The sequence below is a fragment of the Sphaerulina musiva genome (assembly GCF_000320565.1).
Source record: "Sphaerulina musiva SO2202 unplaced genomic scaffold SEPMUscaffold_4, whole genome shotgun sequence".
In the NCBI taxonomy this organism is placed as follows: Eukaryota; Fungi; Ascomycota; class Dothideomycetes; order Mycosphaerellales; family Mycosphaerellaceae; genus Sphaerulina; species Sphaerulina musiva.
This window is the reverse complement of record NW_016017386.1, coordinates 843,487-855,269: the sequence shown is the minus strand read 5'-3', so window position 1 is coordinate 855,269 and position 11,783 is coordinate 843,487. Positions and strand designations below refer to the sequence as shown.

General features: G+C 51.6%; 4 protein-coding genes across 4 annotated transcripts; 3 read left to right on the top strand and 1 right to left on the bottom strand.

Moving 5' to 3' along the window:
- SEPMUDRAFT_84109 (uncharacterized protein) lies at positions 1 to 2,182 on the top strand. Its single transcript, XM_016910346.1, has 2 exons — positions 1 to 84; positions 137 to 2,182. Exons 1-2 carry the CDS (start codon positions 11 to 13, stop codon positions 2,130 to 2,132), a joined length of 2,070 nt encoding a protein of 689 aa, XP_016761468.1. The 5' UTR covers positions 1 to 10; the 3' UTR covers positions 2,133 to 2,182.
- A 668-nt stretch (positions 2,183 to 2,850) lies between these two features.
- On the top strand, positions 2,851 to 4,892 carry SEPMUDRAFT_148680 (uncharacterized protein). The gene has a single exon (XM_016905077.1). The coding sequence runs from the start codon at positions 2,921 to 2,923 to the stop codon at positions 4,673 to 4,675; it is 1,755 nt and encodes a 584-aa protein (XP_016761467.1). The 5' UTR covers positions 2,851 to 2,920; the 3' UTR covers positions 4,676 to 4,892.
- Positions 4,893 to 5,016: 124 nt separating this feature from the next.
- Positions 5,017 to 7,521, top strand: SEPMUDRAFT_148679 (sporulation protein RMD1). The gene is made up of 3 exons (XM_016905076.1): positions 5,017 to 6,642; positions 6,722 to 7,052; positions 7,133 to 7,521. The coding sequence occupies exons 1-3, from the start codon at positions 5,383 to 5,385 to the stop codon at positions 7,228 to 7,230; spliced, it is 1,689 nt and encodes a 562-aa protein (XP_016761466.1). The 5' UTR covers positions 5,017 to 5,382; the 3' UTR covers positions 7,231 to 7,521.
- Positions 7,522 to 8,062: 541 nt separating this feature from the next.
- SEPMUDRAFT_107366 (uncharacterized protein) lies at positions 8,063 to 9,202 on the bottom strand (the record flags this gene model as incomplete). The annotated part of the gene is made up of 1 exon (XM_016900680.1): positions 8,063 to 9,202. One exon carries the CDS (start codon positions 9,200 to 9,202, stop codon positions 8,063 to 8,065), a length of 1,140 nt encoding a protein of 379 aa, XP_016761465.1.
- Between the last annotated feature and the right edge of the window lie 2,581 nt (positions 9,203 to 11,783).

Here is an 11,783-nt window from a genome sequence, read left to right as displayed (position 1 = left end):
CTGCTACAAGATGCCCAGCGATCGCCTTCTGGGCACGTTGCTGAGGCATTTGCAGATCTATACAGATCAGCAAGATACTCCAAGGTTGCTTCAGCTTTACTGGCGCGTTGGTCAACATATGCTGACCTCCCCATAGGCTCTTCGGGACCGCGTCGTCTCTATTGACCAGTCTGAATAACCCATTAAACGTCACGCTCTTGACAAGCCAGCTGCTCTCCGCTCCAGCAATATGGACCGCTCCAGAAGGATTGCGATCGTGCATGCGAATGATCAGCGTATTCCATGCTGCCGCACAAGCTCTGATCAAACATGAGAATGCCGTGCGAGACAAAGTGCCTGATGTAGAATTCTCGCAACTGCAGCACGAGCGAACTTTAGCCAAAGAAGACTGGATCCAGGCGGTCATTGGTGGTGCTGACGATCACTCGCCTCGATGGCGGCATTTACTGGCGATTTCGGGACTGCTCCTGGGGTTTGGAGCTCCGGAGGATGAAAATATATCTCTCAATATGCGAAACAAGCTCGAGAGTGCTCTGGTCACTGCTGCTAACCTCTCTTTGGAGGAAATACAGGATGGCGACGAGTTGGCGCAGGGAGGCATTACGCTCGTGTTAAACCACTGCTTCCCTGTCTTGACAAACTATGAGCGATCGAAGCTGGCGTACGATCTGTTGTTGCCGGTACTCATGAAAACCACTTTCTATTCGAGTGAAGGGCTGCAGTCGGCCTACTTCCTTGGAGCACTGGATCAAGACATACAGGTAGCAGGCAGTGGCAAGTTAAGCTGGTCAGAACAGTCGCAATCATACCAACGGATCCAGCATTTATCATCGGGGCCGTTGATCAAGTCGCTCGGGCCACTAGCGAGACTGGTTGGACATACGATAGAACAGGTCCGAGATCCTTGGCTAGTCACAGCAGCGCTGGATGATCTCAGCAATTTCGCGAGGACAGTCATCACGCAATGGAGGCAGAATAGGCTATGTGGCGTCGAGACTTCCGAACAGTCCAAATATCTGGATGAGAACACCATCACCACGACGTCGCCAGCATTGTTCCGCTTACTGCAATCCGTCCTGTTCTCCGCCGTCATCATCATGCGAAGTGGTCTCGGTCGTGTGCTCGGAGATTCCACGCTCGCGAGCGATGATCTGGCACCCAGTATTGCACAACAGACCCTGCATATCCTTCGCAACTTGTACTTTATCACCACTCGACAAGGTGCATCGACGTTCTCGCAGTACAACTTTGTGTACTATACCGCAATGGACATCCTCAGCCAATACCCTGGCAAAGTAGAGGCCTTTTTGCGAGCCACCCACCCACCACAGATTGGAACTGTTGCACATCACCCTCTCGATCGGACCCTCGACCTTTTCTTCCTCAACACGGTCGAACATTTCACGCTGATACTACCTACTCATCTCACGGCGGATATCATCGTCCCTGTTGTGACATCGTACCTTGCTGCTGGCGGCAAAGGACCCCTTCTACCCGTCTTCGAAGCGGCGCACAGCGTGACACTCGCTGTTTTCTCCGCGCCACAAAATGCTCAAGCAACGATTGCCAATCTTCCCTTCTACGTGGATTCCCTCTTTCGAGTGTTTCCCTCCAACCTCTCCGCGCGCCAATTCAGACTCGCATTCAAGGCGCTCCTCAAGCTGACTTCTCCCCCATCCGCCCTCGCTGTGGAACAACCCATGATGCCCGCCGTCCTCCTCGACCTACTGCACGACCGAGCGCTACGCGCAGAAACCACACCCATACCGATCCACCCGGGCACTCCCGAGGGATCCACCGAGTCTCCCATGCCATTATCCGAACAAACCGTTCTCACGCTCACCGTCATCGACGGTTTAACGCAAGTTCCCCTCGACCTTCTCGACGAATGGCTACCCATCACAGCGGACATGATCCACGACATCCAGGATGGGAATATGCGAGAACATAGCAAGCAGCACTTTTGGCACATTCTCGTCGAGAGTGGAGAGCTGGATCCCGAACGCAGTCGTGTCTGTCATGCGTGGTGGAGTACGGGAGGTGGGAAAGAATGGGTCTTGTATGGTAGAGATGAGGCGGCGTTGATGAGTGGTGGACTCGATGGTGGGGGGATGGCGGAGAGTAAGCTGTGAGAAGATATGATATAATATTATTTAGGTATGCATAGAGCAGGAAGTCTGAATACCTGAAATTTGTTGTTCTGTTCTACCTTACCTTGACCAGATCATGTAAGCCTGTCGACCACATGAATTGAAACATCCCTCACCCAGCCGCTGCCCAAAAAGAAACCCGCTAGCTACCACCTAACCTACCTATACCTCGGAATCCACGCATATTTTAAACTTATATGGTACCTCCTTCGACGGGGCAGTCAATTTTCGGGTCCATAGGGGAATAATTATTTGTCCAACGCTACTGTCCTAACTGAACCATGGTAGAGTATCTGAGTAAGGTAGGCAAAACGACGGTGTTGCAACTTGCCGCTCTTCACGTGCAAGGAGCGCATTCCCCGATTGGTATAGACCGGGGCTTTTTTCTTGTTTTCTGAAGCTCATGGGTAGATGCAGCTTGAGTTGTTGGTTACCTGTAAAGAATACGCGAAAGTTGTAGAAATCAGGTATGTACGTGGCTTGGTTTATAAGGTACCTAAGGAGCAAACAGGAAGCTGGGCCGATACATGTACCCAGGAGGTAGTTCTAGGTGGTCGTGGTAGGTACTCCACAATTGAAGTTGATGGGCAAAGAGAAAACGACTCAGCCTCGTTCATCTACGCACTCAAACTCGTTTGGCAACTCTTCCGACACATCATCAGCCTCTACCTTAATACTACTGACTCTCCTTGTATCCCTTCTCACTTCCTACCACACCCGCTCGCCATTGCTTCTGATTGTTTGCTTGTACCTGCTCCGCGTCCGCCAACATGTTCAAGTCGGTGCAGCGGACAGCTCACAAAGTGGGTGGGAAGAGGAGCGCCGATACAGCAGACGTGGGATCTGTCATTGCAGAATTCAAGGCGACAGATGAGATGCTCATGCGCCTCGAGAAAGAGCTGACGACCTGGCGCAATGGTTGGGACGAGATTCTCAGGTACCAATACGACTCCGCAGAAGCCTTTACCGCACTCTACAAACCCATCGAGCCACCTCCAGAACCGACTTCGAACCGCGGTCCTCCAGTGCAGACTCCGCGAGATCAGCTGCAGAGATGTCTCGGACTCCAGAAAATGTATAGCGACCTCAAGTCGGATCTCAGCCAAGAGATTGGAATGATTGCCAATAAGATCATTCGGCCGGTGAAGGAAGCCAAAGCTGCGACAAAGTCTCTGCAGAGAACGCTCAAGCATCGCGAGAATTCGAAGCTGGACTACGAGAGATATCTGAGCCGAACAGAGCATGCGAGGAAAAAGGAGGTGCGCAATATGAAGGAGGAAATGGCGCTTGCAAAACACGAGGGCGATTTGCAACAGGCGCAGATTGACTATCAGACCTCAGACGAACAGATTAAGCAGTACTTCCCGCCTGTCATTGAAGCGATTCAGGCACTCATGCCCTACATCCTCACAACTCAGATTCAAATTCAGACGACGCTCGTGGGGCAGCTGTACACGAGCTTGGACGCGTACTGTAGGCAGCAGGGACTGCCGAGTCCAGCTCCCAGCGATGCTGAGATCATTTCTACGTGGGATTCGCAGTTCACATCGCTTCGCAAAGAGTGGGAAGGGTTTTCGGACATCTTGCGGCAGGGAACGGCCATTCATATGCAAATGAACTTGCCCGATAAGGAGACGTCTTCCATGACAGGGTTTGGCATCAGGAACAGAACGTATGGGGCGATAGGAAAGGACAGAGAGACAGGGTCGGCGAGTGGACTTGGGATTAGGAACAAAGGGTCGGCCTTGGTCAGTCGCGGTAAAGCCGCAATACCGGGAAAAGGAGCACCACCACCACCACCTCCATCAGCAGTTCCAGGCGCTGCAAACGGTGGCAGCAATGGCAGCAGCCCTCGACCTCAGCAGACCACTTATCCTGGACATCATGCAGAGGAGGAAGAAGATGCGCCTCCACAGCCACCACGACCCGGCAACTTTCCCTCTCCATCGCCCAAGATCGGTGCTTCACCACTTCCGTCTCCGAGTATACCTTCGAACAAGCCGCGGATGCCCTCGTATTCGAACCTGACATCGCATGAGCGTAATGGTGGTAATGGCTACCCAGCAGACCGCAAATCACCTGGCGGAATGATCGGAGCCTACCCAGCACAAGCTCCACCACCGCCAACTTACACCGAGTCGCAAGCGTCCACCCCGTCGGCGCAATACGCCACGCCACCGAGTGGGCTCTCGCGCGTCAACTCCCACAATGACTATTTCGCGGGTGGTATGCCGCAGCTGAACCGACAAGGCTCTGCACAGTCTGGAGCTTCATCAGCGGCAAACATGGCAGCAGCAGCGAAGAAAAAGCCGCCTCCGCCCGTGCCGGTCAAGAGGATTGGATCGACGCAGAGCACGTTCGTCACGGCATTATATGACTTTGAGGGGCAGACGGCAGATGACCTGCCCTTTCGGGAGGGAGACAAAATTCGGGTCATCAAGAAAACGGATAGCACGGACGATTGGTGGGAGGGTGAAGTGAATGGGAAAAAGGGCAGCTTTCCTGCGAATTATGTGCAGTTGTGAATACATGTACCTCCTTTCTTTGGGGGGCGTGATGTGTGCATTGGCATGACGGATTAGTTAGATTTAGCGATTGGAGCGAGCGAGTGGACGGCATGCGGGCATGCTTTGGACAGCCCGAGAGTTCCTATGAAGATGGCGTTGTATAATCGTCCGTCTACAGGAGAGAGGAGGTACATACTGTAGTGTTAGTACCATGAATACAATGGATATATGTACCTGTATGAGCTGGAGGAGTGAATACAGCATCAAGCTTCATACGTGGACGTCATCGGTACCTCTCCCGAAGGCTTGACAAGCAGACTAAGACATGGTGACCAGGATGGCTGGTTCAATGGCGCGGAGTCGTGCCTGTCGCCCAGTCTTGTCCAGTCCTGACTTGTCCTGGCGCTGATGTGCCGACTTGTCTCTTCAGGTTGTCTTTGTGGTATGTGATATGTGAAGAAGTCGTCTCATTGACACTACTACTGCTCCTCCTACTACTACCACAGTACTTCGTGGTGGTGGTATCGATGTTCTAGCGCTGAGAACGGCACTCCACACCTTCCCGCGCACACCAGCCCAGCCAAGCTACTCTCGCTATACCTTACCCAGGTACAGTACTACCTACTGCTGTGGTACTGGTACGACGTTGTACATCATCGGAGCACACATCAACAAACAACCATTCGCTGCCTCACTTTACACCACTCTGAACGAAACCGCCGACAATGGCTGCCACCAGCGAGACATCGCCTCTCCTTCCCACCACCACTGCTGACTCCTCGCCATCCGCGCCGCGACCGACTCCCAAACCAAAGCGCAATGTCACCTTCAACTCGACCATATCAACCGCTTCTCCTCCCAATCGTCAGCGACCTGTGCCCATCTCGGTGGGATCCGCCACACAATTGCCTGTAGCCACGGCCAGTGCAATCACTGCCGAAGCCAAGCAACAGCAGAGCCCTCTGTCAGCCTTGAACAGCAAGCTACGAAGAAGAAATTCCTCGGGCGCAGCGCTGCAACTACCGAACTTCAACCCCGCCAACAAAATCGGCCCACAGCGCACGACGAGGACTGCTTCGAAGCTGAAGCTCCTCCCCAACCCGGACCTGAGCGAAGATGGCCCCGACGAGGAGAGTGGCCGCGATGTCTACTCGCAATTCACGCGCATCAAAGACCCCACTGCCAGGAGAGACGCTGCCAGACTGGGGAAGGAGGACCGCCAACGCCTGCCGCGCGTGACTGCATATTGTACTGCCTCGAGTTACAGGATTGAGGAGCTCATGCGCTTCTTGAAAGGAAGGACGAAGACGAAAGGCGCGAGCCCGAAGCTATTTGATGAGTGTTTGTATTCACCGTACTCGTACAAGAAAGATGGCTTTGGAAGCGACCGGAGTAGGTCTGGGGAGAGGAAGCGACGGGACAGCGGTGAAGCTGCGTTCCTGGAAGAGGAGGAGGAGGAACAACACCAGCGGCAGCAGCAGCATGAGAGAGAAGTGGTTCATAGCCAGCCGATCAGGAGATTTAGTGACTCTGCTATCGAAGTGGAAGAGAACGCGAGAGAACGCAGGGAAGACTTGATCGATCTAAACGGAGGATCCGTCGGGAATGGCGAACCCATACCTTCATCTTCCTCCAGCGTGGATGTATCGAGAGCTGCGGATGACGGCGAGACTGGTACTGGAACATCCATTGAACGCGACCCCGAAATGGACATTACAGTGCATATACCCGAAGTCTTCCTCTTTGAATATGGAGTGGTGGTAATATGGGGCATGTCGGTGAAAGAAGAGCAGCGCTTTCTCAAGGAAATTTCCAAATTCGAGCAGGAAAAACTTGGAAAAGACGATGTGCAAACCGAAGAGTTCAACTTTTACTACACGCGAGAGTACCAGGCGCGGATATACAACGATTTCATCAGTTTACGAGAAAAGAGGAATTACATGACGAAGCTGGCCATCAGCCATGCACTGGCTCAATCGACAAAGGTTTGTTTTGTCCATGCTGCATGAAGCAGTGGGATTCTCCTACACATAATGGAGACGACTAACAACAACTGTGCTCTAGACCTCCCTATACGAAGATCTCCTCGACGGCACCATCTCCACGACACAAACCATTCCCTCCCAGATCGCCTCTACCGGACGGATTCAAATGACACGAAAGGAAATCAACATGCAAATTGGCGAATTATTCATTCTGAGAATCAACATTCACCTCCAAGGTTCTGTCCTCGACGCTCCCGAGCTTATGTGGGCAGAACCTCAACTCGAACCGGTTTATGTTGCTGTGAGGAGTTATCTGGAAATGGATCAACGGGTTGCGCTGCTGCAGGAGCGAGTGGGCGTGATTGCTGATCTGTTGGCTGTATTGAAGGACCAATTGAGTCATACGCATGGTGAGTACAAGTCATTCCGATCGACCCGATCTGACGCGAGAAGGAAAAGAGAGTGGGGGCACTAATCTTATGATGTGTAGGTGAATACTTGGAATGGATCGTCATTGTGCTCATTGCAGCCGAGATTCTGGTCGCTGCGATTAACATTGTCGTGGATTTGTATGCTGGAAGTGATTGAGAAGAGTGATTGAAAAGAGAGAGAGAGGCTGGAGTGACAACCATAAAAAAAAAATAAAGAACCATGGTTGCCCTTGCCCCGTCGGGCGTAATTGGATTCTTACCTACCTACAGATCATACAGAAGCACATACAGGACAGGCAGGACAAGCATGTGTTAAGAAAGGCCCAGAGAAAAGACTTGTCATGTACATGTACGTTTGTGTGTGTGTGAGTGTGAAAAATGTATTGTAAACCTACATGTACCTTACCTACCTACACGCGCGCGCGCGCGCGAGAGAGATATACCTGACCTGGAGTTTTTCTTTTTCTTTGTTTCTTCTTTTTTTTTCTCTCGTTTTTGGAATTCACCTCTACTTGTACTTGTACTTGTACCTATAGGTACCCTCTAATATACATGTAGGTATATATATACCCTATGTTTTACGATATAGTACTTATACACGCGAAGGAAAAAGGGAAAAAAAGTAAATGGTATAGTAGGAGATAGGAGGTATCTGTTGTTGTTGTTGTTGTTGTTGTTGTTGTATTTTTTATATTAACAACCTGAGGTAGGTCATATTCTAATGCTAGGTACCTGCACCTGTAGTCTGATGAGACTTGTAAAAATCCTCAGGTAGGTAGGTAGGTAGGTACAAGTAAGGTAGGTATGATTTGTAGGTTAGTTAGGTAAAGAACACACACACGCACACATTCTCGTAATGATGATTTGTCCTCTCCCCAGCCCAACCCAATTTACGCCGTCTATCAATGCTTTCTTCTTCCCCCTCTAGGAAAAGCAGCAGCAATAGACCAACAACCACAAACCGAAACAGTTTGTTTTTCTTTCTTGATTCACCTTCTTCCACCACCTTCACGATGTACAGCAGCAGCAGCAGCAGGAGCAGCATCGGCAGTGCCTCTCCTCTCTGCGCCTCTCGAAGACGAAACTCTTCCACGACTGTCATATTCCAGTCGTTCTGGCATGTGGCGAAATCGCCTTGTATCACTTCGACTCCAGTAGCTTGTACTACTAGCTCCGGAAGACGAAGATGATGAAGAGGAAGAAGAATTCCTCCTTCCTCTCCTCCCACGTGACGATCTCGACCGGCCAGTAGCAGCAGATCTTCTCGAGACGCGCGAACCTCCTCCTCCTCCACTTCTGCTGCTGCCACCACCACCACCGCTTCTATGACTACTCCCATGTCGATTATCCTGCCGTTTGTTGTCAGCAGAGCCCGATTTGTCTCCTCCCCCACTAGACGCACCAGGTTCACCAGGAGCCGGCCCTTTGGCCAAAGCTTTTTTACTGAAGCGTTTATTGGTCATGTAGAGCGAAATCGAACCTCCGATGAGATCCATACATCCCATGAGAATTCCGACGTTGAAGGGAGTCACGTATTCTTCGAGTTTGGCCAGGCCGGATTTTTTCTCTTCGTTGTTGTTGCCTTGTTGTTGCTGTTGTTGTTTCTTTTGGACAGCTTGGTCCCGGCGATCGGTGTCCCGGCTTCGGCTGCGGCTGCGGCTATCACGACGACGGCGACTGCGGCTGCGACGTCGTCGGCCGTCGTCGTCGCGACGACGTTGGCTGGTATAACTTCTGCCGCCGCGAGAGTCGTAGGATCTTTCCGAGGAGTCGTAGGAGGATGAACGGCCGCGACGGGGGCGTCTGTCGCTGGGGCGGTTTCTTCTGTCGCTGGAATAATGGCCGTCTTCTATTCGTCTGTTGCCGTACCGCTCATCCTCGTACCTTCCTCTCGTGGATCCGTAGGCGCTTTGTCGACTTCGTTGGCTGCTGTTGCTGTGGCTGCCGGCTCGGCCGGCTGACGGATATGGGTTCGAGTCGGGGTTGTTGTCGTACATTGCCCGATAGGCATAATTGGGGAGGCCAGTCGTCATCTTTCTGCCTTGATCTGGAGCATTCTCGCCTGTGGGCGGTGGAGGGAAGTATGGAGCGGGTGGAGCAGAATACCGCTGTCTACCTGCTTTATTCATTTGGAAGAGATGTGATCAAGAATAAGAAGAAGAGGAGGACTCATGGGTTCACTATTTGGAACAGAGCAGAGCAAAAAGCAAAAGATGTACCAGGCAAAATAGGATCAGAGGCACAGAAATAGAGTGCAAGAGAGTTCTGGGCTGCGTTCACAACCGTTCTTCTCTAAATGATAAAGTGCCCTTCTCCTCGATGTGTATCGGGTTGGGATGCTGACCATCGCATCACCCTGCAGAGCCACGACCTAGAAGTGCGACATGGCCGAGTCTCCTTGCAATGAAGAAACTCATAATCGTCGTAATACGATTCGTCGTCCTGGTGGCCAGCACATTATCTGGGACAAAACTCACGCCGCTCCCCGTGTCAATCGTGGAGCCAACCTTGACGGGTGGCAGCAGGTTGCTTGAGCCGGAGGCGCTGTCAGGTCCAACTGGAAACCAAAAAAAGCCTGGCTGGATGTTTGGGAAACTCGGCTCACTGGGAGGGCCGGATCCGATACGGCGTCACCCTGCGAGACGTGTGAGACGAAGTTGCGCGCGTGCGCGCAGCTCTTAAGAACCAAGTCAGTGGCTTCACTAGAGGTAATGGTGCGGTGCACAGAGCCTCGTGCATCATCTGTCACAGGGCTTAACCTGGTCGAGAACCGAAAAACTAAGGGACATGTTAGCGTTCTGTCGTGTCTGGAGGAGGAGTCGAGTAGAGTGTCCATCGATATGTGGGAATGTAGGCCACTGTACTGCAGAGAGGCATGATGAGAGCCTCATAGTATACATCTTCATACCATGGACTCACAACCACACCACTCCATCTGCTAGGAGGGATGTCTGCACCATGTCACAGGTCTCTCGTTCTCGGCGAGGAGAAGATCTGCACACGGCCCGACCGGCCCCTTCGGCAACCCGGTCGAATGTACAATGTAGAGCCGAGTAAGGTTGATGCTCGCGTGGCATACACAGCAAATGCAGGTCGCCGGGAGGGTGACATTGAATAATGTCGAGGTGCGCAAAAGCAGGTGAAGTTGCTATAACATTACAAGCAATGCCCCTGCTTGGGTGGTTTCAGCTTGCGCAAAATTGAGTCATGGGAGACATCGAGATTCGAGATGGGTCCAGCAAGGCTGCGATCAGAGGAAATGGATGCCGGTGTTCCCCACGGGCCTGGACGACGAGTACCCGAGAAGCTGGAATTGCGGTAGGGCGTGTGCCTACGTTGCATGCTTGGCTGGGGTTGTTTGTTGTTCTTCATGTTCTTGTTGGTTGTTGGCCAGTACCTATTTCGTAATATCACAAGCACAGCTGGCGCAGCGATGACAACGGGCGGTGAATGCTCTCTCTCGCTCTCTCTCGCTCTCTGCGCCCGCGATGCACTCCAGACCGGGGGAAAGTGGAGAGGGTTGATGATCTGCGTAGGTACAGTACTACAGTATCAGAGTATCGGGGTAGGAGGTAGTTGTGGGTCCGATCCAGGTGAAGTCAAAAGAACCAGCAACGGCTCCTCCAGTCTCCTCTTACTCCAGCCTCCCTTGACATCATCATCACCATCATCATCATCGAGCACGGCTCATCTCCTGCTGCCATACACAATTCCCAACCGTCTCATGTTGTCGGTCGTTTTGGGCATCATCAGAATTCAGAAACGTCCATGTTTCAGGATTTCCTCGTCGTCGCAGCATCTCTTCCGGAAAAGAAAAAGAAAACGTTTCGAGACGGGGCGGGGCGGTGCGAGTCTGACTGACTAACCGACGCAGCAGTGCTACTATAATAGGTAAACATGCCGCACGATTCCTCGACTACATGTACTACTGTATGCTATACGCTGAGTATATCTCCCATACAAGAGCAGCAGCATCATAAGATCTGCGAAATCTACGGGTACCTTATCTACCTGACTGTCCTCTTGCAGTCCTTCCTCATTGGGCCCGGGACGAGAAAAGAAACAAAAAAGAAAAGAAATTGGCAGGCAGTGTTTATTTTTGGTCTCCCAATTGTCTTTGCGATTGGGTTCGAAGAGACTCCTGTGAGGGCATTGTCATCCCAATCTAATCGCTATCTTGCTACCCTACAAGTACATATACCTATGCACGTGTCTGAGGAGGGCTGCGAGGTACCTTACTTACCTACGTAGAGAAGGATTGTAAACACATGAGCTAAGTACATAGAGCAGCGAACGCAGCTTGATATGTCGCCTGAAATTTTTCAAGGGCATGAATAACCATACCAGAAGCCTCAGATTCTAAAAGAGGAGATCATAGTGTATGACGCCAGCACGCATTTGGATGGGATCTATAGGTAGGTGTATCGTGGAAGCCTAATGGGTAAAGACAGTCCAGTAGCGAGAGAAAAAGAGAGCATTTCAACAGATGTTGTTCACGCATCATATCGTCCATTCAGAGAGACAAACCAGCAACCAAGCGAAATCGATTTCACGGCAAAACGAGATATCCCATCCCACGAATTGCGTTTGACAACATGAAAGTTCTTGTCCATCGTCGTGATTGCCAGAGAGCCCAATAAAGCGCAAAGACTCTCTCTCTCTCTCTCTCTCTCTCTCTCTCTCTCTCTCTCTCTCTCTCTCTCTCTCTCT

Excerpts from the sequence above, each read along its gene's own strand:
- SEPMUDRAFT_84109 (XM_016910346.1), top strand. The coding sequence starts at position 11 with ATGCCCAGCGATCGCCTTCTGGGCACGTTGCTGAGGCATTTGCAGATC. Across the intron at positions 85-136 it reads GATCAGCAAGATACTCCAAG|GCTCTTCGGGACCGCGTCGT; the intron begins GTTGCTTCAGCT and ends ACCTCCCCATAG.
- SEPMUDRAFT_148680 (XM_016905077.1), top strand. The coding sequence starts at position 2,921 with ATGTTCAAGTCGGTGCAGCGGACAGCTCACAAAGTGGGTGGGAAGAGG.
- SEPMUDRAFT_148679 (XM_016905076.1), top strand. The coding sequence starts at position 5,383 with ATGGCTGCCACCAGCGAGACATCGCCTCTCCTTCCCACCACCACTGCT. Across the intron at positions 6,643-6,721 it reads CACTGGCTCAATCGACAAAG|ACCTCCCTATACGAAGATCT; the intron begins GTTTGTTTTGTC and ends ACTGTGCTCTAG. Across the intron at positions 7,053-7,132 it reads CCAATTGAGTCATACGCATG|GTGAATACTTGGAATGGATC; the intron begins GTGAGTACAAGT and ends TATGATGTGTAG.